The 21,265-nt window shown below is 45.8% G+C and overlaps 1 protein-coding gene across 1 annotated transcript; it reads right to left on the bottom strand.

Annotated features, from left to right (window-relative positions):
- Positions 1 to 3,891: 3,891 nt before the first annotated feature.
- LOC104278949 (procollagen galactosyltransferase 2) lies at positions 3,892 to 21,022 on the bottom strand. Its single transcript, XM_009876078.1, has 11 exons — positions 20,918 to 21,022; positions 19,304 to 19,421; positions 18,727 to 18,861; positions 14,447 to 14,651; positions 10,100 to 10,219; positions 9,676 to 9,752; positions 7,670 to 7,776; positions 6,726 to 6,858; positions 5,336 to 5,463; positions 4,621 to 4,827; positions 3,892 to 4,168 (listed from the first exon to the last, which is right to left on the bottom strand). Exons 1-11 carry the CDS (start codon positions 20,929 to 20,931, stop codon positions 3,892 to 3,894), a joined length of 1,521 nt encoding a protein of 506 aa, XP_009874380.1. The 5' UTR covers positions 20,932 to 21,022.
- Between the last annotated feature and the right edge of the window lie 243 nt (positions 21,023 to 21,265).

Here is a 21,265-nt window from a genome sequence, read left to right as displayed (position 1 = left end):
CTGCTCATGTTGCTCCTGAGCCACACACAGTCCAGTCACGCAGTGCAGATGGGCAATGAGCTTGATGAGAACTAAAGGTAAAAGCCAGCCCAGTGCATCAGAATTATTTCTGCAGCGTTAATGCAAACAAAAAAAAAAAAAAAAAGGGTCTGAGCATTTCCATCTTTTCCTCATTGTCTCCATCATGGCATTTCTTCCATTAGCCTGTTGGATTTTTAATCCCTCTCCTGCACACAATACAAATGTTTGGAGTTTACATCCCACAGCCGCTGCTTCTACCTTCGAGTACTGTCCCTCAAGGGAGGGGTAAGACCCTCAGCCCCCTCCCTCAGCCAACCTGCTGTTTCACAGGTCTCTTCAGCACTGGGGGAGACACCAAAAACTACGACCGTAAGTTACACCGAGAGTCCCTGAACTGCAGCAGTCGTCTTTGTCAGTAAAGGGCCTCTCGTGTTCCAACAGCAAAGCAAAAAGATCACACTGAATTTAAGCTGCCTCCTGCTTTTTTATCTACTTAAACTACCTAGAGGAGATAAAACACATCACAACCTTACTCCATTGCCTTCAGGAAAAATACAATCTATTTGTGAACTAGGAATTTCATATTGCCCTGTTGAAAATACAACAACATCTCTATCTTAAACAAAAGCAAAGACAGCATTAGTAGGTTAGAAGCAATGTTACTGCAGATAAGTTTTGTGGCCAGCATGGCATAGCTCCTGCCCTGGCCACAGTCAGAAGGCTGCTCCAAGCTGCTGCTCGTACTTGCTCTCCGTTCTGAAGGCCTCTAGACACATCAAAATAAAAGGAAAAAGAAAGTACATGGAAAGTGAAAAAAATAACAGAAAAACACAGCAGTATTTCAACTGGCTCCTACTTTTCCACACCAGAGCTAATTCTGAGTAGGGCAAAGCCTGGGCAACACCTGCCAAGGATCTGAAAACACAGACAGGGAAAAACAGCACTTGTCATTGCAGGTGGAATCTGGTCGCCAACCCTGTCTTGCATATGTAAATAAACAGAAAACTGTGTACGTGTATACACATACACAGGTAAAAGAATGATCAGCTAGATTGAGGCCATGTCAGTTCTGAAATGCACACATCCATTTAATTCATTGCATTCTGGTTTTTAATTTGTTTCTCCTCTCCCCTGAAAGTGCCATTAAGCCCCTTGTATCGCTCACTTCAAGAGTCAACCAGAAGAAAAAAAACACACGTGGAAAAAAGCCACCAAACACCCCAAACCCCCCAGCCTTGTTGTGACGATGTTTTTAATAAACTGCTACTGCTCTACTTAAGGAAACCAAACACTGTGCAAGTGATGCAGAGACATTTTTTAATTTTTATCATTTGAGTGAGCTACGTGAAAGTTGAAAACGCACGGGTACTTAATTACCTTTTTTTTTTTTTTAAATGTAATCCATGTTCTATTTCCTACATGGTCAATACAGCGATGCTCCCCACAGAGGAGACCAAAGGAGCAGCTGTGCTGCAGATCATCTCCCCAGCCACAAGCCCAGAAGGACTCAAGCACAGCCAGGGGCTGGGACAGCACACTCACCCCCCAGGTGAGCTCCCAGCACAAACTAGGGAGCACTGTGGAGAGCACCAGAGGTGGCTTCAGCCACAGCATTAACGGAGAATATGCTTCAACAGGATCAAAAGAGGAAGGGTTGGACAAACCAGAGTTCTTAGTCTGGTGAATCACTCCCATGGTTGGAAAAAAGAGGCCTTTCTTGTAGACACAAAGCTGGGTCTTTCACAGGACAGAAAGTCCATGAGGATGGAAGAGACAGGCAGTGGCGAAGTGTATGAACACGCTGTAACCTCGACAAGCCTTTCCGTGGAGGGGCAGCCACAATACTAGACCAGAGAAATGATACCAAGCCAAAGGGACTCATCCACCCACTGTTGGCTCATCCCTGCTACTCTGCCAGACTTAGATGCACACGCACGTGTTGCCTGATCTAGTTGAGAGGCGTCCCTGCCCATGACAGGGAGGTTGGATTAAATGATCTCTAAGGTCCCTTCCAGCCTAGGCCATTCTATGAACTCTATATGCTGCAGTACCTGCACTGACACCGGACACTATGCTGGATGCTCACCAGTTCGACTTCTGAAGGCCACACCAAGCTTCTTACCAACATCTCTGGCGTTGCCACGCTCAACAGTACTTCAAACAGGTCATCCTTGCCACTCGCAAAGTGAGACCTGAGGAGGAGGCAAGAGGGCTTATCAGAGAGGACTGACCCAGGCTGTACGTGGTGGCCTACAGCAGACCTGCTCTCCATACTCACCAAGTATGGACGGCAGAAGGAACACGGCTTCCAGGCAGTAGCTGCACAACAGGCACATTCATATCACCAGTGACTCCATGGGAGAGTGACACAGCTGAAAAACTCTTGAGCTGGCCTTCCCCGACCAGGGCTACTCCCACCCCATGAAGAACACACACAGCTGCTCATCTTGCACCAGGTTCTATGTATTATCAGACCGGCTGACAGGTAATAACATGTCTTCTTTAGCAGAAAGCACAACATTGATCAGTAATTATTAAAAACAAACAAAACTTTTTTTTTTTTTTTTAAATGAACAGCCACACACACTGAACTGCACAGATCTGCCAGCAGGTGAGTCTCTAGACTGCAAGCCCAGGAGAATATCCTCCCACTGCAACGGCAGCCTGGAGCTTGAAGTCTGTGCCAGCTAAGCAGTGTAGTCTGTTCTCACCTGGCCTCTGAGAAACATTTTCTGTAAAAAAAAAAATTGAACACCATACCCTGCTGACATGTTAGCCAACATCAAGTACATCAGAGCTTACCCAAAAAAGACAAGTTTGCTCCTCACACAAAAAAATATCCAGGCAAGTTGCCTTTCCGTCCTGTAACACGCAATTCTATCAAGGCTGTCGAGAACAGTACAGTTGACAACACTAACATTTCTGTAGGTTGTTTTGTTTTTATAAGGATAATGTCAAGTATTTTTTAACCCAACATTTTAAATTTTAAGTTTCTAGAAGTCCTACGCCTGTTTTCATGGCCTAAATAAACAGGCCTGCAAATAGGCTGTCAGACTTTGTTTTCCTGAAGGAATAAATTGAGGCAGGGGTGAAGCAAGGACATGACATGGACTATCTCTGCCTGCGTTCCCTTCAGACAGTGCAGAGACAAATAAAACCGGAAACCTCCACGTTCTCCGCTAGCTTCCAAGATTTTAGACATGCCAAGACATCAGTTCTGGCATGAGAAGCCTGTTTAGATGGGATGTGACAGGTTTTGAAACTTGGTGAGGGGAAGCCCTCAACAGTTTTCTATAGAAGTGTGATGAGGGAGAAGACACTACAGAGGAGCACTGCTCCGGAGCACTGAATGTTTTTGGAAACCATCACGATTCTGAGAGGGATCCCTTTGAAAAACAAACCCAAATAACCCAAGCGCTTGCCTGCAGTTTCTCTCAGTGAACAGGGTTATAAAAGCCTACAAACCTACAAGGAGTAGCGCTTACACAGCAGCCCAGTGACAGCTATCCAGAAAGGTATTAACACTTGTACACCTCTATATATTAATCTTTATAAATACAGTATTCGACACGAGGAATCGTAGAAAGACGTCGTTCAAGGTTGGGTTTTCTTACAAAAGCTTGCGAGGGCTTTTGTTCGGATCTCTGCTATTTTTTTCTTCCAGTCTGGAACACTTGTTCTTTCTCCTCCTTCACCTCCCACACCCAGTCCCAAGCAGCTCGGTTAATTGTCAGGTCCAACCATCACGCTTTGCCATTTGAAGCAGTGGGAAGGAGACCACATGAAGAGCTGCTCTACAACTTTCAAGGGTGAAAAGCTAAAGTGTGAGGCAAGTCGAGCTGTCGGCAGAGTCCCAGGGGAAGCGTGCAGTCATAGTTCATCCCTGGAGGACGGCACGTTGAGAGATGACTGGGAAGGCAAAGCATCCTTGTTCTGGGCCTCACTCTGGATCTTGCCCTGCTGCCGGGATTTCCAGGAGTGTGTTCTGTCCCAGTCTGTTGACACGGTCTCGTTGTCCCAGATTGTAGAGGTCTCGGTGTCGCTGAGGTAGCCTGGCTGCCCTGTGTAGTGCGTGGGGTAAACAAGCAGGGGTTCGGCTGAAAAGGCTTTCAAGTCTCTGGATTCATAGTACTCCATGTACTTTGCTCTAAAGAGGAGAGAAAAGTCATCGGTAACAGAGTGAACGTTCATCAGTGCCACTGTTTATACCTGTAAGATACAAGCCAACGGACTGAGCAAAGAGGTGTCAGAGAGTAGAGGGAGTTGCTAGGGTGGAATCTGACTCTCTACAGCCAAAACCATGTGCCTTGCAACCACCGACAACCTATACAACTAAAGCCTCCGTTACCAGAGATGGCCACGTGTCTCAAAACCAGCCCACAAGCTCTGCACCAGGTAGGGACAATAACTCCTCTGACAGCAGGTCTGTCACTTCCTTTGACCTGCACCAGGAGGTCTGCTGCAGACAACCAAAAAAGCACAAGTACCCCTGTTCCCCACCAGCCAGGCTACAGAAGAGAGACACGCCAATATGATCTGGCTTAAGATCATGCAGCAAGACCCAGAGATCTTCAACCCGAGCAAAGGCATCCTACTTACACGGGGTGCTTGTTGTACATGACGGGCAGAAATTCATCTACAGGCAGCATCTTGCCGAAAGGCTCAGCTCCGATGAGTTTCTGAGCTCCTTGGAAGGAGATTGCGTACCCCAGGGTCCAGTACGAGTAATCAGCTTCCACCAGATTCATGACATTGGGAACTGCTTTCTCAGGCTCCTGCACCTGCATCCTTTTCCGGCCAATGTAGCTTAAAGGGTGAAAAGACCACGGAAATTGGAACCAAACTGAATCTGCAGCAGTTAGGACCACAAAACTGTTCACGCCAACCAAGGAAAGGCAAAGGCTCAATCTGAGAAGTAACACCTGACCAGGCTCACAGATTTCTGTCCTGCACCACTCCAAGACATCCAAGTTTTAACCGGTTGGATTATATGTCTGTGGAAGACTTCATAGTAGGGCTAAGATGACATGATTCAAGCCTCAGGACTGAGCCGTGTCAGTTCCTCTGTCAAAGCAGCATCTCCAGACACTGCTGAGATTGACCAGCACTGCCCACAAAGCACAGTAAGGGTAACCAATGGGCGTTCCAGCATCAGCCTGCTCTAGGAAGCAGATCTGCCCTGAGGGGAAGAGCCACCAAGAAGTCTCTGCCACCTTCCCCTGCACTCCAGCTGCATGTCTATCACGACAGCAGGCACTGCTGATCTCCCCTGCGTGCCCAGGAGCTGCCAGATGGTTGAGGACCGGCTACTTACATAAGCTCCCAGTCTAGCTGGGCTTGTTCGATGTCATCCATCAGCTTCAGGAGCTTCCTTTTAAACTGGTGTTCAAAGCGCACATCATCCTCAATAACAAGCGTCTTCTCCAGTTCTCTGTTCACCACCTGAAACAAGAGGGTTCAGAAGCAAACCCAGTGGCACACATGGACCACTTCCTGCACCCTGATATTGCTGAGGTCATCCTGACCTAGCGCTGCCTTCTTGACCACGCCGGCAGAGAGGCTGGAGAACCACTCCCAGATTCACAGCTCATCAGGGACAGACTGCAAGAGCCAGTGAGAACAGGCTTGAAAATACCCTGTGGCTGAGCAACTGCAACCTAAAAAACCCTCCATCTGATGCTGCACCACCTAGAACACATGAGCTACCACCTAGCAGGATCACAGCAACCACCTCCTCAGAGGACTGTGCAGCCTCCTTTGATGCCAGAGCTGCTCTTTAGAAAAGCCTCTTTGTTGGAGAGAAAGTGTTCCTGAAGTTTGCGAAGGAGGACAGTCTAGTCTATCCAAAATCTGGTCCTGACGACTCAGAGAAAACACATGCAAAGGCATCCTTCATCTAGGATGCCACGTTACCACCAGACCATTGGCAAGTTAGAAGTCTCTAGCCCAAAAGCACAGCCTGAATTCTCAGTACTGAGGTCACTGCTACTGGCTCTAGGCTGTTGGGATCGGTGCCCTGCCGCCACTGAGAGGTGCTGCAGCTACTACCCCTGCGAGCAAAGGGACATCTATACTTGGGTAACCACCACCACTCACCACACCTTAACTGAAATAATCCCTCCTGTTGATGTCAGGCTGTGTAATCCCAGCATCTCTGATCAGCACAGCTCAGATCCTCTCAAGTGTCACTCCCCAGGTGACTAGTGACATATGGAAGCTACAGCTTTTACCACCCCAACAAGATCTTTTAGCTCGGGTAACAGAAGTCCCTATTGTTAAGAATATTTATGATAAGCCAACTCAAAGAAGCCAACCAGCAGTCACTGGGACTTGCTTCAGTACAGATGCAGAATCAGGGGAAACAAAAAAAAGAGGTTTTTTTAAACACCATTTGTTCTTCCACACCTTCTTGCTTTTCTCCTCAGTAACTTGCTCCAGGCTGGCTATTAGATGGTTTGTAAAAACAGTCGTGAAAACATTCTGATAAATATCAGAGCTCTTGGCAAATGGAAAGCAGAGATCAGAAAGCTGAACACTGCGTTCAAGAAAATCCCTGTGCATGATCCCCTATGAACCAAGGAAAATGGTGCCATCCTATGCTTCCACAAACCTGCGTTGTATCTCATGCTCTGCCCTGGGACTGGCTGTGTGCCTGCCCACAGCACTTTCCTGCAGGAACCCTGAGGCACCCACAAACTCCTTACCTCCTTCCAGATGTAATAGTGACTAAGGAAGCAGCCGATTTCTCCCCTGGTCAGCGGCCTGGAGGAATATGGGTCCCGGTACCCTGGGAGCATATCAATGCTGAGAGCTTTGAGCTGACTTGTGTTCAGTGCTCTGAGAAAGAGAGAATAGCTATCACCTTTTTTTTCCTTTTAAAAAAAAAAAGTAACTTCAAGTCAGACACAGATGCAACACAGGAAATGCTGCTGATGGTCAGAGAAAAGCTGTATTTTGAGAAATTCCTGCATTTGTTTTGCTCAAAAACGCAGAGAAAAATTAGCTTCTCGATTTACAGTTCTAAATCAAGCTGACACATCATATCCTTAACTCTGCCAACGACTTCTTGTGGGACCATCAAAGTGCCAGGTGCTCAGCTCAGATTATTTTTCTGAGGTCCTGATGGGTACCCGAGGCTCAAAGACCACTAGATGGCATGTGGGTTCTTATTACCCTGACGCGTCTCTGCAACTCCCAAACCAAAAATTTATGCCCTGATCTCTCATTATAAAAAGGTCTTAACCCACCTTAGAGTGTGTTAAAACTGCAGGGTTAACACTGCAGCACAACAGCTTTGTAGCACTAGGACAGACTATCTTCCCACGAGAAAATTGCCCTCAAACACTTTCATTGCTGACTTCTTTTACCTGTGAGCAACTGTTACAGGTCATAGAAATCAGTATGATTTTTAACCTGATTTTCACCTTAGGCTGAACCACATTGCCTTGGTTCTTTCATGGAGACTGAGTAACTGCAGAAGAAGAAAGAAACTGCCCCAAACAGCCTGTTAGGTAAATAAAAGTGTTCACCTCTCCCCACAGTCCACCCTTCCCCACCAGAGGGAGGTCAGGACATCCAAGGAGATGGTGTTAAGCAGTTATATACAACCTGCTCTTTGCAAACATCAACAACTCCAGCCAAAACTCACTTTCCATCCACAGCCTCCACAATTTTGACCGCAATCTCCTGCTCATAGAGAGTCCGCAGCATCCGATCCCGCCTGTCTTTCCGGCGCTTCAGATTGATCATGAAAATCTGAGTAGAGAAAAAAAAGACGTCAGCCTTGGGAATGAGGAAGAAAAGGAGGCCCTGACCCATGCTTCTCCAGCAGCCCTACTGAAAAAGCAGGTATGACAAAAATACTGGGTATGTTTTCATTCCAGGTTGCTTAGAAGCTGTCAGAAAACTGGGGATCATTTTGAGTTGAAAGCTTAGAGGCTTGTTCCCTGTCAAACAACTACTTTTTATGGATGTTCACAGGGGAAATCTGCTCTTTGAGGACAAATAAAGGTGAGAGATCAGTTACTGCCAACTCTGTAATTTCCAAAGACACAGGATGTTTTGATTTATGGTAAAAACAGAGTAACATGGCCAGCTCCAGTCCCAGAGGAACACAGACCCACATGTTTCTCCACAATGTAGCCACCGCCCATATTTAGGATTAACAGCAGGGCCGCCGGCCAAGAACAAGGACACAGTAAAGAGAGAATTTTTGTAATTACTTCAAGCACTGAAAATCCACTGCTACCTCTGTCAGAGCAGAAAGCTCAGCTGAGCGCCAAGACCAGGAACAGAGATGTCTGGACAGGGCTCCGTCCAAGCCTTGAGGAGCTGGGCTCCCTGGTGAAGGGCAGAGGACTGAAGCCCTCATTTGCAGGTAAATTGCATAGGGTTAGGGATATTTTTCAGCTCCACGCAGACAAGTGCAGCCTTGTAGCCTACAGACCAAAAACCTCATCCCAGTAAGAAGCGGAACAAATTCCAGCCCAGTACAAACGCAAAAATAATAAATTGGATAAATAAAGCACCGCCACAAAGGACAACATGGAAAAAACCCTACACCAGCTGTGTCCTAAACACAGAGACTCAAACACATTCAGACAAATCAGGTTTGGACTCTACGAGTCACACAAACAGATGCAGCAGAATATGCCAAGAAAACAAAGGCTCCCCTGATCACCATGAGCCCCTCAGTCACGGTGCCACTGCTGGCCTGGCAGCTGCACACCCAGGGGCTGCTGGGTCTGGGAAGAACACAGACACCGGGCAATTAAAGCACCACAGATTCCTCTTCAGCCTTCTCCCCTCAGCAAGGAACAGAGTCAAAAAAGGAATTTCTGTGGGGTTTGGGGGCACTACCAGTGTCAGCAACCATTTATTTTTTTTTAACTTAAGGCCATAGCAGAAAAATGTGATGACCAAGCAGGGCAGGGTGAAGAGCTGCCTCAGTAAGGAGACAGCATGCGTGTTTTTCACCACTCCTTGACACACCTTGGGCTAGAACTCAGCTGAGATCCTGGCTCCCCAGCTGCTCCAGTCTTTCTAGTGTCTCTCTCAGGTGAGAGAAATCATTACCTTTGGTCACTGGAAAGTAGGAGAGGTTTCCCAAAAGATCTGTTTTTGTCACAGGATGGAAGGACTGCCAAGCTGCTCTGCAGGGTCAGATGTAGAGGAAACAGCACAAGAACTGGGGAGTTAAACAACCTAGATTTTGGCTTCATTTCTGCCATCTCCTCCTGGGTGGATTAAAACATTCATACCATCAAGACAGGAAGCCCAAAGATTTGCTGGGCTCTGCTCTGGGACACAAAGCTGCACTTCTCTTCAGGGATTTTGTAACAGGTACTAAGTGCCCACAGACCTGATTGGCCTCATTTCTCCATAGCAAGTGCCAGACAGAAAGAATGCTCCCTGAGCCCTTTCCCTCCTGCTTCCCTGAGCTCAGTAGTAGTTCTCCACAAATCAGGATGGCTATTTTCTCCTTGCAAACAGTTTAAGCCCAAAAGATGAGTGACTGGGAAAGAGCCAACTACGTAAAAAGATAATACACCCCAAGGGAAATGGCTGGAAACTAAGCAATAGGGACAACTCAGGTCCTCTAAGTGATAAATAATAAGACGAGACAAGAGGACGGCAACAAAACAGGTTCCTTACTTCATCAAATCCCATCTTGTCAGGGTTCTTCGGAGGAACAGAGACATACTGAGAGGGTTCAATGGGAGGTCGATCGACTGGAAGAGAGCAGAGATCCCAAGCATCACCCTCATTGTATAAGCAGCACCAATATAATGTATCTGCATGTGTCTAAAATGCCCCAGGGAGCTGGGATATGAAGTCAGTGCAGGTCTGGGTATAGCAGAAAACATCCATGTTGTAAAGCAGAAGGCAGCAGCCATGTGCCCAAAAGACCTCATAAAAATCCTCGATTCTGCAGCATCCTTTTCATAGTAAAGACGCATTTTTGTGTTTAATATGGAGAAACCAAAGGTTTTGTGAATGGGGTAGACCTGACCAGGAAGTGATTACAAACCCCAAGTAGAAATGATGCCATTCATCTTGGCAGGGCACAGCAACTTACTCATAGCCTCGATTAGTGTGTGCACAAAGTTCTCTGTTTCTTCTTGCAGCGTCTGGTGTGATTTCAGGGGCATGGGAAGGAAACCATAGTGTTCCCGGTTGCAGATGAACATTTGTATTCCTGGGAATTACAGAAAAAGAAATGAGAGTCCGGTCTTTTACTAGCAGATTTCGCTGCTCTGTTACCACAATCAAACTTATGCCAGGACCTCAGTCTCAAGACGTTCTGCTTCATGAGCAAACAATTCAAAAACATCACAGTGCCATTTTTTGTTTTATTTGGCCAGCCTCTCATATGAAACCCATTTCTATTTGCTTCCTAACAGCAGGTATTTTTAATTGTCATCAGTTTTCTCCTCGGAGGGACTCGGAACTCCCCTCTGAGTCCAGAGAATGGGTCTTTTTTTGGCCTTTGCCTTCTTGCTGTGAAAACAACCCCACAGCAGAAACCTGGAAGCTTCTGTCCGAGCTTTGCAAGGATTCTCCATCGGACCACAATAAATACGGGCTGACTCTTGCAGGGTGGGAGGAGCCAAGCCTGATCTCTGGCTTCAGCAGCACACGGCTGGCTAAAAGCAAGCCTGGGCAGTTCATCTGCCCCGGCATAACATGGGATGAAACATCAAGGACCAAGGCATCGGTGTAGCTGCAGGACCTGTCTGTAGCCTAGCAAGGGATTCGGGCTGGGTTTTGCAGTCTTCCCGATTCTGTTTGCGTTGGCTAGAAAATAAAGACATTTCCACCTCTGTTGGCAAAAGACTTTGAGGGATATGTACGATAGCCGTCTTGGAAGTGCCAAGCCTACCATCAAACAACATCCTTTCCTCTCCAGGACTGGGTCTTACTGCACCCTGAATACAGGAGAAAAATCCTAGAGAGAGACACCAGCAAGGAGAAAAGATGCTTTCAAAAAGAGGCACTAATGTAACATCCTTCTACTCAACAGCTTTTGGAACTGCGTGTTCAAGGAGCCGAACCCAAAGGTGTGAAACAAAGAAAAGATGCGAAGCAGATGCCTTTGCAAGGGACAGGCCCACCCACTGATGAGCTTGTTCACTGGGAATGTGCCAGCCACGTGTGATCAGCAAAACGCTATTCCTTCCGGCCTAACCAAGGTTCTGCTCGCTATAACCACAGCAGCACTGGGCCTGATGTCACATCAGGCAACAAACTCAAAAGCACCCAGAGAAGCCAAGGGGAAAGTATTTCTGCATTTTTTCATTTAGCTCTGGTAAGATCCTTTATTAATTAACTACAATCTGAAAGCTGCTGCTACAACTGGCCAACAATTTAAGATTTACAGGGGAAAAAAACCCCAACCAACCAAGCACCCCTCCCCTCCAAACCTGCCTTTTATTTTTTTTTAATGAAGCAAGCATGACCACGCTCCTCCTTCTAGGAAATAAATGAAAAGCAGACACTACCTGGTATGTTGATACTTTCATGTGGTAGTCCTCCTAGTAATTGGTATTTTTAGCAAAGCAGAATTGTCTGCATTAATGTCCACGGTGTTTCTACCATTTTAAGTTTCACAAGTAAATTGTCGGCTACACTACTTGCCAGAACATATTCAGCTGTCAGCTGCAATTTAGGTAAATGGCAGAATAAAAAATACTACCTGCTGACATTAATGGATTTGGCACTGATCTAATCAACTAATCTTATCTGGCTCACTGATCTCTGTTCTTGTCTTCCGCTGGCTTTAACACAGTTAATCTGCATAGATTCACACCAATATTTCTGTTCCTTCTGGGATAAAAGCTACTTTAGAATGGTAAAGCTACCTTAAAATGGGGAAAGGGACTGGCTCTCCAGCTGTTTTTATAATACAATAAACCATTGCTACATGGGAAAGAAAAGCTATAGATATTTGCATTTGTAAGGCAGTCACCGGGATTCACAAGATATGGCCTTAAACCCACAGCCATATCTAGGCAATCTAGATTTCCCCCATATCCCTGCGACCACACTTTCCTGCTGGCTGACTCTGGGTCTTCAGAGCCTCAGGCTGGCTAAATGCTGTCTTGTGAGTGCAAAGGGCTCAGAGTTCACCTTCGTCAATAAAACACATGCATTCAGCTTTGTTCTGAGTCACTACTCCCACCACAGGTGCGATCTCTCAGCAGAAGTGGGATGGTCTCTTTGGAGTACCACAAAAGAGTTGCTTTGAGCAGTAGATTGACTGTTGAAAATCGATGGTTCAATCTGAAGGCATTACATGCAGTACTTGGCCTGGACAAAAGCCAACATTGTCTATGACTTCAGGAAAGTAAGTGAAATTACCTCAAGGTCCACACATTTCTCACATTTCTGAACTTGGATGTCATCCTTTTATCTTGGGTGACAAACTCTGCCCAGGACACAGGCCAACAGCCTGACCAGATCAATGGGCCAGACTGCTGAAGCAAAGTCTTTCATGTCATGGGTCAGTCCCGGAAAACGCCGAATTTTTTTGGTATGGAAGGAAAATACAACGGGCTTCACTTCACAAACTATTTCTTAAGCAGCTGGAGCTAACACAATGCAGCTACCACACTCATCAGATGGTGCATTTCTGGGAGAGCTGTCGGAGAGAACACGCAGGGCAGGTAGATTTGAAGAAGCCTGCTTTGCTATCCAGACTTAAATGTCAATTCTCCTCTGGAGCCAACACACCAACGTGCTGACTTTGAGTCAGCACGCAAAGGTGCCCTGTGAGTTCACGTCTCCCCTCTGCCTCCCAAGGGCTCTAACTTCAGCTCTTGCTGCCTCTCCTCTCTCATTTGTCTTCCTGATGTGATGCCCCTCATCCTCTCACAGCTGAGTTTTAAAAAGCCATGCTTCGTCTGCCAAGACACCATCATCTTCTTCAGTGCCACCAAGAACTTCAAACCAGAAACATCACTGAAAGGGAATCTACAAACAGCTCGTGGCTGCTGTGCTGGTCTGGAAACAGTGGGAAATGCAGTCTTAGACAGTCTCTTCTGCAAAAGCGGCTACCAACAACAAAAAGCCACACCACTTCCTTTCTGCTTGTCTGTCCCTCAAGAACAACCCTTCCTTCTCACCTTAACTTTGCTTCTTTTACAAACAGACAACAGGTAACACCAACTTCACATCACTCGGAAGATCCAGTAACATTTTCTCCTCAGTAAGCCAGCAAACCAGCCACACAGCTCAGAACAGAAGTGCATTTTAATTGTGCTGCTGAGGTCTTACTACTCTTTTACTCCCTGTAAGGCCCCAAACTTTTTTTCAACACAGCAGGGCAAAGAACACCACAGACTGCCTTTCCAAACACAACCTCCCCTGGAGGTCCTTTCAGCTCTGCCACTGCTACGTACAGGTCTGCCAGACAGGACTTTGCTGGAGATAGAATCCCCTCCAGATCCACTCTCCAAAACCAAACAGGACTAAACATCCTTACCACAACAAGCAGTGGCAGCAGCAGCGTCATGCACTTAAGGGACAGTGATTTCTCTGAGACACCCAGAGCTCTCTGCAAACTGCAATAGCTATTCCAGATACTGGAGAGGAGGAGGACACTGAGGCTGTGACTTGGCCTGAAAGGACTCCTGTATTTCAGGTCTAACTGGAATCCTCCCACTGTCTGATAGAAATTGATCCCAGTATTGGCTGGCATGGTGCACTTTTTCTCTCCACTGTGTCCCAAGGATCTCAAGTGCTTGACTGGTTCTGCCAAACTACCAATGATGCAATATCAAGCATGCAGAGGTTTTACTGCTCACACACCGGCTCTAACCCACTCTTGCCTGCAAGAGATCGCCTCTCAGCACATCCCACAGGCACTGCATCATTGCCTTAAAAGTTGCACTGATTTTTCTTCCAATGAAAAAAAAGACAAAACAAAAACCTCATACCTCTCAGACATTCATGAAGTAAAGTCTCATCAGCACTGCAGGTAAGCAACTTGGGGTTTGTTTTCCACAAGGGCTGCTACATTTAAAAGGTCTCTTGTCCTCACCCCCTTCCTCATGGATCTCCTAGAATTGGTGACTTTAGATACTTTACCTATAGAATTTGCGGTACCTTCCACTCTCACAGCATTCACCTCTGTTTACTACTGTCTTGCTGTGACACAAACCAAGGGCAGATGTCACACATTTTGTCTCTGAAAATGCTGCCCCTATCCCAAGAACAGCTCCTGTGTCCATGGAAGCTGGCTGTGAATCAAAACTGCATTGCCAGTCACCTACTGCTGGTTATCCCTGACCAGACCCAAAAGTGGAAGGGGAGCAAATCTTAACTCACCACTGAAGATAACACAGGACTTCTGGCCTGTGAACTCAAAGTAGGGGTCTGCATATCTCTGTTAGTGCATCCTCCCCAGCGAAGGCTCCAGACATACCTGCTTGGCGACTGGAGAAGGCAAAGACCATGATATCGTCAAAGCTCCAGGTGTAGTCCTGGTGTGGAGGGTAGAACATCAGCTTGGTGGAGGCCTCTTTCCTCAGGTCAATGAGGAATGTGGAATGAATCATCGGGACAGGAAAACAGCCTGTCCTCTTCCATTCCCGAATCAGGGGATAATCCAAGGTCCTTTTGTAATAGCCCTGCAATCACAATGAGGGGGCTGCTTGTTACACGAGATTTCCGTTTCACAGATGCTCCTTAGCAAAAGCTCTCACCATTAGCCCTCCCCAGCAGAGATGGATCAGTGCTCAATTCTCAGGTTTTTAAGTGTCTCCCATTTGGAAAGGGCTCAGTCAAGCATTTAGAAACAATCTCCATCCCAAAAGTTAAAGCCTGACCTTCTATCTCCTTTTTAGCAGCTATTGGAAATCTAAGCTTTTTTTGCAATAGAGCTTCAAACCTCAGACTATTTCTCCTGCCTCTTCAAAAACATTTTCTGCACACAGACCCTCAGGTCTCATCCTGGAAGCTGCTGAGCACCCGTGACATCTTCCACATTCAACAAGCACAAAGGATATCCAGTGTCTCGCACAACAGGACCTGCAAATTATTTCTGCCCATGACTTGAAAAAAAAAATAAATTGCTTCACTGAAGCTGAAGTAACATCTCAGTGTCTACCAGCTGTGTAAGAATCCCCGCTTTCCTTCATCTCAAGGCAAGCCTGATTAATACTCAACTCCTGAGCTCTCCCCATAGAGTCTGTCAAGGGAAGCACTTCAGCCAGCTTATTTCTCTGTAATCATGAGCCCTGTTAGCCCTCCAGAACTGTGGGTGCAACACCTACCTTGTGCAGCTTACAGCTGTTTTTATACATACTATATGTCTAAAGCTACCAGACTGAGAAATAAATGCACTGAATTTCTCCAGAAAGAAGATCCTAACACACCAATTAAGACATCTGGACACAGCTGAGGGTTGAATCCAGAGCGGATTCTGGTCTTAACAGAAATGATGAGTCACTAAAATAAGTTAACATTACTTCTACATTATATTTTCCATGAGCATCCTAGCAACAGCTATGCAAATCCCTGTAGAACCACTTTACCCTGGTTTTGTGCAAAAGCATGGCGTGGTGCATTCGTCTGTTTATGTATCTGTTGATCCTCCCCTCTGTCCTTCAGATACCTTCTGACCATACTGTGAGGACAAAAGAGCTCAAAAACACAGCCAGTCTGATTTTCATGAAAAAGAGCAAGAAGGCAGAGACCTTACTAGCATTCCCACTTGAAGGAAGGGTTAAGACATTCAACCTTTATCAGACATCTGAGAATGGCCACAGGTGAAAGATGCTGGAAACTAATCTTTCCTCCTCCAGTCAGCTCTCACTACGGGGTTTTCACTGCTCATAACTCATGCATAGTCCAGAAAGACTGCAGCTTGTCAGTACTGTTGCCATGCTCTCCTAAGGTTAGCTTCACGACAACTAAATGTCAAGCTCTCTGGAGCTGGGTTTGGCTTGCTGTTGCTCAGTGCTGGAGGCCGTGTTTCAGGGTGTGCTCCAGCTGTTCCTCTTTCCCCAGGTCTCCAGACAGAGGCAAGACTGAGAGCATTAAGCTGTGGGACTGCAAGAAACTAAGACAAAAAGAAATTTTAAAAAAAGGGAGCTTTGCTGTTCATTTAGGCAGCTTTTTTCGACAAGTTCTGCAAGATGCATTTGCTGCTCTTTCCCCCTACCCCTCCTTTTCTCAACTAATGCTGGTAATGATGGAAATTTACTACTGGAGACATAACGCCAGGGGCCAGGGGTGAGGCTGGTGCACACAGGAAGAGATTCCCTGCTGCCTGTGGAGCAATGGTGATTTACATCAGTGGAAAACCTGGCTGTCCAAGGACTTAACTTTAAAAACTTAAAGGACAAAGCTTTTGCTATGAAGTTTGTATCTCCATTTTAAAAGAAAACCTGAAATGAGTAAACACACCCCACCCTTTTCTTATCTACATATTTACGTCCCAAGAACTTGGAAAATTCAGGACCTTTTCCTGCTATTTTTACTCAGCTAGTCTGAACAGTGGAACTCCTTGCCATAAGATGGCATGGGTGCAAAAAAAAAAATAAAAACACTGAGAGCTTTAGAGACAAAGTCCTTACTCAAGAAATCATCGAGAATGACATTGCCAGAGGACAGAAAAATATTTTGGGGAAGTATCATTCACTCACTTGTTTGTCATTTTCTTATCCTACTTCCTACACATCTGCTAGGAACCGCTGCTATCAGACAGACCTTTGGTCCGACCCAGTACAGTTGTTGTGTTTTCACCCTGCCTGTGGTCCCTACTTGTGTCCTCAGTAACTCTGGGAAGGAAGAATGATGGTTTTATGCCAGAAGTGAGTAATGGAATTTTCCCTTTGTTTCTCTCTGGCAATAATGACAACAATTCGTATCTGTTTAGCAACCTGTAATAAAGCAAGTAGGCAGGGAAGGGCAGGACCATGGAGCCTCTCTGGAGTTCTACTGTTGATGTTCCCCAAGTTCAAAGATGCATGTGCAGCTCAGGCTTAAACACATTTGCCTGTGGAGTAGGGCAATCTTGTCTTGAAGAAGGAAACATGAGACTCAGGCACAGAAGTAAAAAGGAAATCCTGAAGCTTTCCAGGACCAACATGGGCAAAAAGGGAACATTTTCAAGAAAACAAAAAACCCCTTGCCATTCTCAGAGACATGTAGCTTAGGATCCTGACTCCCAAAAGGACGACAAAACACATGCCAGCAGCAGACTGAAGAACAGGTCAAAAAGCTGATGTTATTAAGGCTCACCTGGGAGAAAAAAAAACATTAACTACAGTCCCATTTCAGTTTGAAAACCTTGGAAAGCCCATCTGGAGCTCAGTCAACAAAATTTGAAAGTGAAAACAGGAAAGAAATTACCATGACAACAGGTTTGCCCTTCTAGAGATTCGATTATCTTACCAAAGTCCTTTTATAGACAAGGTGATTGTACTGTGCTTGGCTGGGAGGTTTCTTCACAGCAGCCCGTATGGTGCTGTGTTTTAGACCGGCAACTGAACCAGTGTTGATAACACGCTGATATTTCAGCTGCTGATGAACAGTGCTTGCACCGTCCGAGGCCTTCTCTGTTTCTCTCTCTGCCCCCCACGGTGAGTAGTTTGGGAGAGAGCAAGAGGTTGGGAGGGGACACAGTTGAGACAGTTGACCCCAAGTGATCGAAGTGATTTTCCACGCTGTAGAACATCATACAACAGCTATAACACTGCATGGAGAGTTTTTTCCTGCTTTCGCCCTTTCAGTTTGCCCCCACATCCTGCTGGGGTCAACATACCACCCTGATGTGGATCAACTCGTAAAGTGACAGCTCAACGCTGTTCTGGCTCTAAAAATAATGCTATTTATATGGCATGTCATTCTTGTCTCTGATACTTTCTGCCATATATGTGATTTCTAAAGGTAACACGAAACGTAATTTTTAGGCTAAGCACTTCTGCCCCGTACACCATTACCCTTTACGTACACGCTTCAGCACACACACACACACACTCCCTGCAAGGCAAAGGGTGTTGTCCCACTATATAAATCTTGGTTTATGTGTGAAAAACAACCTGTGCTGTAGAAACAAAAGCAAATTCCTCTCAGATTAGCATCACTATGCAGAAAGGCTAGTCTGAAATTAGGTACCAAGAGTTTTAAGGCCATTACACAAACATATGGAACCATTTCCAATAAATTCTGGTGTGTAGGTTGGTATTATTTACATAGTTATTGGGACTGTATCACTTCCCAGGACTTCTGGCTAAGCAAGCTCAACTTCCTCCAGATTCAGCTTTTTCAAGTGAGGAACCTCAAGATAAGGAAGCAAGTTTCACCTATGTGCCTGCACTCCCCATAAAGAACATGTATAGCTTTACTCATACCTACAGCTCCATTAGAGTAGAAGCCTGAAAAACTTCTTTAGACTGCAATGTCCTTTCTACCCTTATTCCATGCAAACATACAGACCTTTCCCAAAGATACCCACCCAAGGTTTGGGATGCCGTCACTGAGAGAGGTGCAAGCTGAGATGACTGCGTGACACCGCTCTCCTAACACCACCTTGGCATGTCTCCAAGCTACAGTGGCTTGTTTTCAGAAGGGAAGCTCTGAAAGCTGACAGGAGAGCCCACAGAACAGAAATTATGCCCACTGCTCAACAGACACAAGGCAGGAGGCCTTTGAAAACACAGCTTGCACAGTCACACAGCAGCTTTCCCGGTCACTTGCCTGGGGAGTGATGCCACACCAGAAGTTAGAGTAGAGAGAGCGAGACTCGAGCATCGGTGCCACCAACGTCTTGTTTTCTGCTATCATCAGGTTCAAGGTTTGTGGGTTTGTCAGTAAATTATCTGCATCAATAAACTAGAGAAGGAAGAGAGGAAGGGAGAAATAAATTTGTTACTAGTTGGAATTTCATGCTTCCCCTGGTGCTTTCTTGGGAACAAGACAGCCAGAGGCATGAGGTATCGGCACGCATCTATCCACAACTGTTCAGCAGAATTATTTCTCTTTCACTTCATTAATAACCAGTGGGTTTCAATCTGGGGGAACCTTGCAGGTACCCAGCCACCCCCCAGGGCTATATTAAATCCTGAGCCCTGTGGAAAAAGTCTTGGGCTTGCCCAGGGACTTCTCTCTCTAGCTGTAAAGCCTCTTGCTCATCGGATGAAGAAACAACACACGTCACTGCAGAGAGCTCTGTCTTTAGATGAAGAAGAAACTTTTTTGGCAGCCTTGAGTATGAGAGTGACTACCTGAATAGCTTTTGCCTGAGGACAGTTAATAAATCAAACCTTGTACTTACCAGGATGTAGTCTGACCACTTCTCTCGCGCAGCACGCAGGGCAGCCTGTCGGAGTTTCATCACATGAGTGAATCGGGAGCTTGGCCAATGTTTTGGCCCAATTTCTTCTGGGTAAGACCTTGCAAAAAAAAGTAAAAAAAAAGTGACTGCATGTCTGGGCCCTATTACACTAATCACAAAAAAAAAAAAAATTTCCTTGCTGCCTTCTTTCCAAAAGAAAAACAGTGTTAGAGTCACCTCAGGCAACCCACAAGAGGTTTTGAGGGAGAATGTTTCCAAGTTTGACACTGGCATGTGTACACAGGGCACCGGAGAATAAACAGCTCTGCAGCATTTCCCACCGACCAAGCAGCCGCAAACAAAACAGCACCATCAAACCCAGGAGTTCCTTCTGCAGCGGCAGGCCCTCACCTGACGTAAGAACAGGTTATCCCTCCAAAATGAACTGAAGGTGATTTACCTCATCTGACCCTCTGGTAGGAAGTCATCTGTCCTCTCCTAGGCTTTAAGACTGCAAATGCAGCTTCCTTAAGCCCAGTAGAATCAACAAAGCCGAGGATGTGAAGATGAAGGCAATCTGAATTTCCTTGGGGTTCTGGGCATTATTAGTAACTGCTAACACATCCCGGTAACAGCTCTTAAATCTACAAACACCCAACCCCACGAGCCTGATCATGTGAGCCAAGTTATGCACATGTCTCTGTTTTCAGGATCAGATCCAAGCACTTTGTAACAATGACAGAAGGAAATTTAGGGACAGTTTCCCATGTGGAATAAAAATTCAGGGCTTTGAAACAGTGCCAGTGTAAGCCAGTGAAGGAGCTAGGAATTTTTTTAAAATTTTTTACACAACTTAAAAAAGCCAAGTTTGACAGGATTAAGAAAATGCAATTCCAATTAAAGGATTAAAAAAGTCAACAAAACAAGCATTCCCTGTGGGTTTGTACCACAACTGCCCCACCACTGCTGAGGACCTTGAAAGCAAAAGCAAGTGTAAAGAAAGGAGAAACTGATATACTTTTCCCTGATGGAAGAATTAGAAAACGGAACAAATCAAGGAACAGCTGATCCTAAGAAAAAAAAAATTAAATAAAATAAAGCAATAAAACCCCAACACACCTAACATCGTATTTCAAAGCAATGATCCTGCAAGTCATGCAACGGCATGATACGCTGAACTGAATTTATTTCTCTGGCTCAGAACCTACCAAATATTTGAGGTTTCAGACTGAACTTTCATAGACACTATGGGAATGGGCAATGGTTTCTCTACTTCCTTGCAAAGAGAGAATGATAGTTTTTATTCCCTGTAGCTTTTGATGTGATGTGTTTACCACGCAAATCGAGCAGCTGCAGATGCTAAATAACTGAATGGAAAATGCTTTCTTCTTCGAAGTCCTACATGACTTGCTTCACTGAAGTAAGATGCCTTTTCACAGGGTCTGTAAGAACACTATTTTAATGAGGCAGACTCCATCCCAAAAAAATAAAATAAAAAATCTACATTTTAATGCTTGAACATTTAGTACATCTCCTGGTTTGAAAACAGACAACCTAGGAAAAACTGACATATACACCAAACAGCTTCCATCAGCCCCTCGCTCCCGTACTCACGGAGGGTCTTCCATTGGCCTCCACTCCACATCGTGGTAGAGGTTCTGCACGTTCTTCAGCCACTCTCTAAGGATTGCTGTGGTGTTATCAATGTTGTGGTCAGTGGCCGCCCTGGGAAAACAAGAGAGCAGGAGGGAAGCCTGTTAACACAAGATTTAAGTCTTTTGCCGTTTCCCAGCTGGTAAATGAGTTGAACAGAGACTCAACTTACTTCTTACAGGCGCATCCAGCTCCTGGCAGAACAAAGAGCAGCTCCACAGATGTTGAGTCCCTCCCCATCCCCACAAAGAACCCCTTAATGCGGGCATGCTTGCACGCTGCTCCCCTCCCCTGCATCTCCTCCTGCCT

Source organism: Apaloderma vittatum, unplaced genomic scaffold (genome assembly GCF_000703405.1).
Source record: "Apaloderma vittatum isolate BGI_N311 unplaced genomic scaffold, ASM70340v1 scaffold26909, whole genome shotgun sequence".
Taxonomy (NCBI): domain Eukaryota; kingdom Metazoa; phylum Chordata; class Aves; order Trogoniformes; family Trogonidae; genus Apaloderma; species Apaloderma vittatum.
Note: the sequence above shows the minus strand (reverse complement) of the source record. Positions and strands in the feature narration are given on the sequence as shown.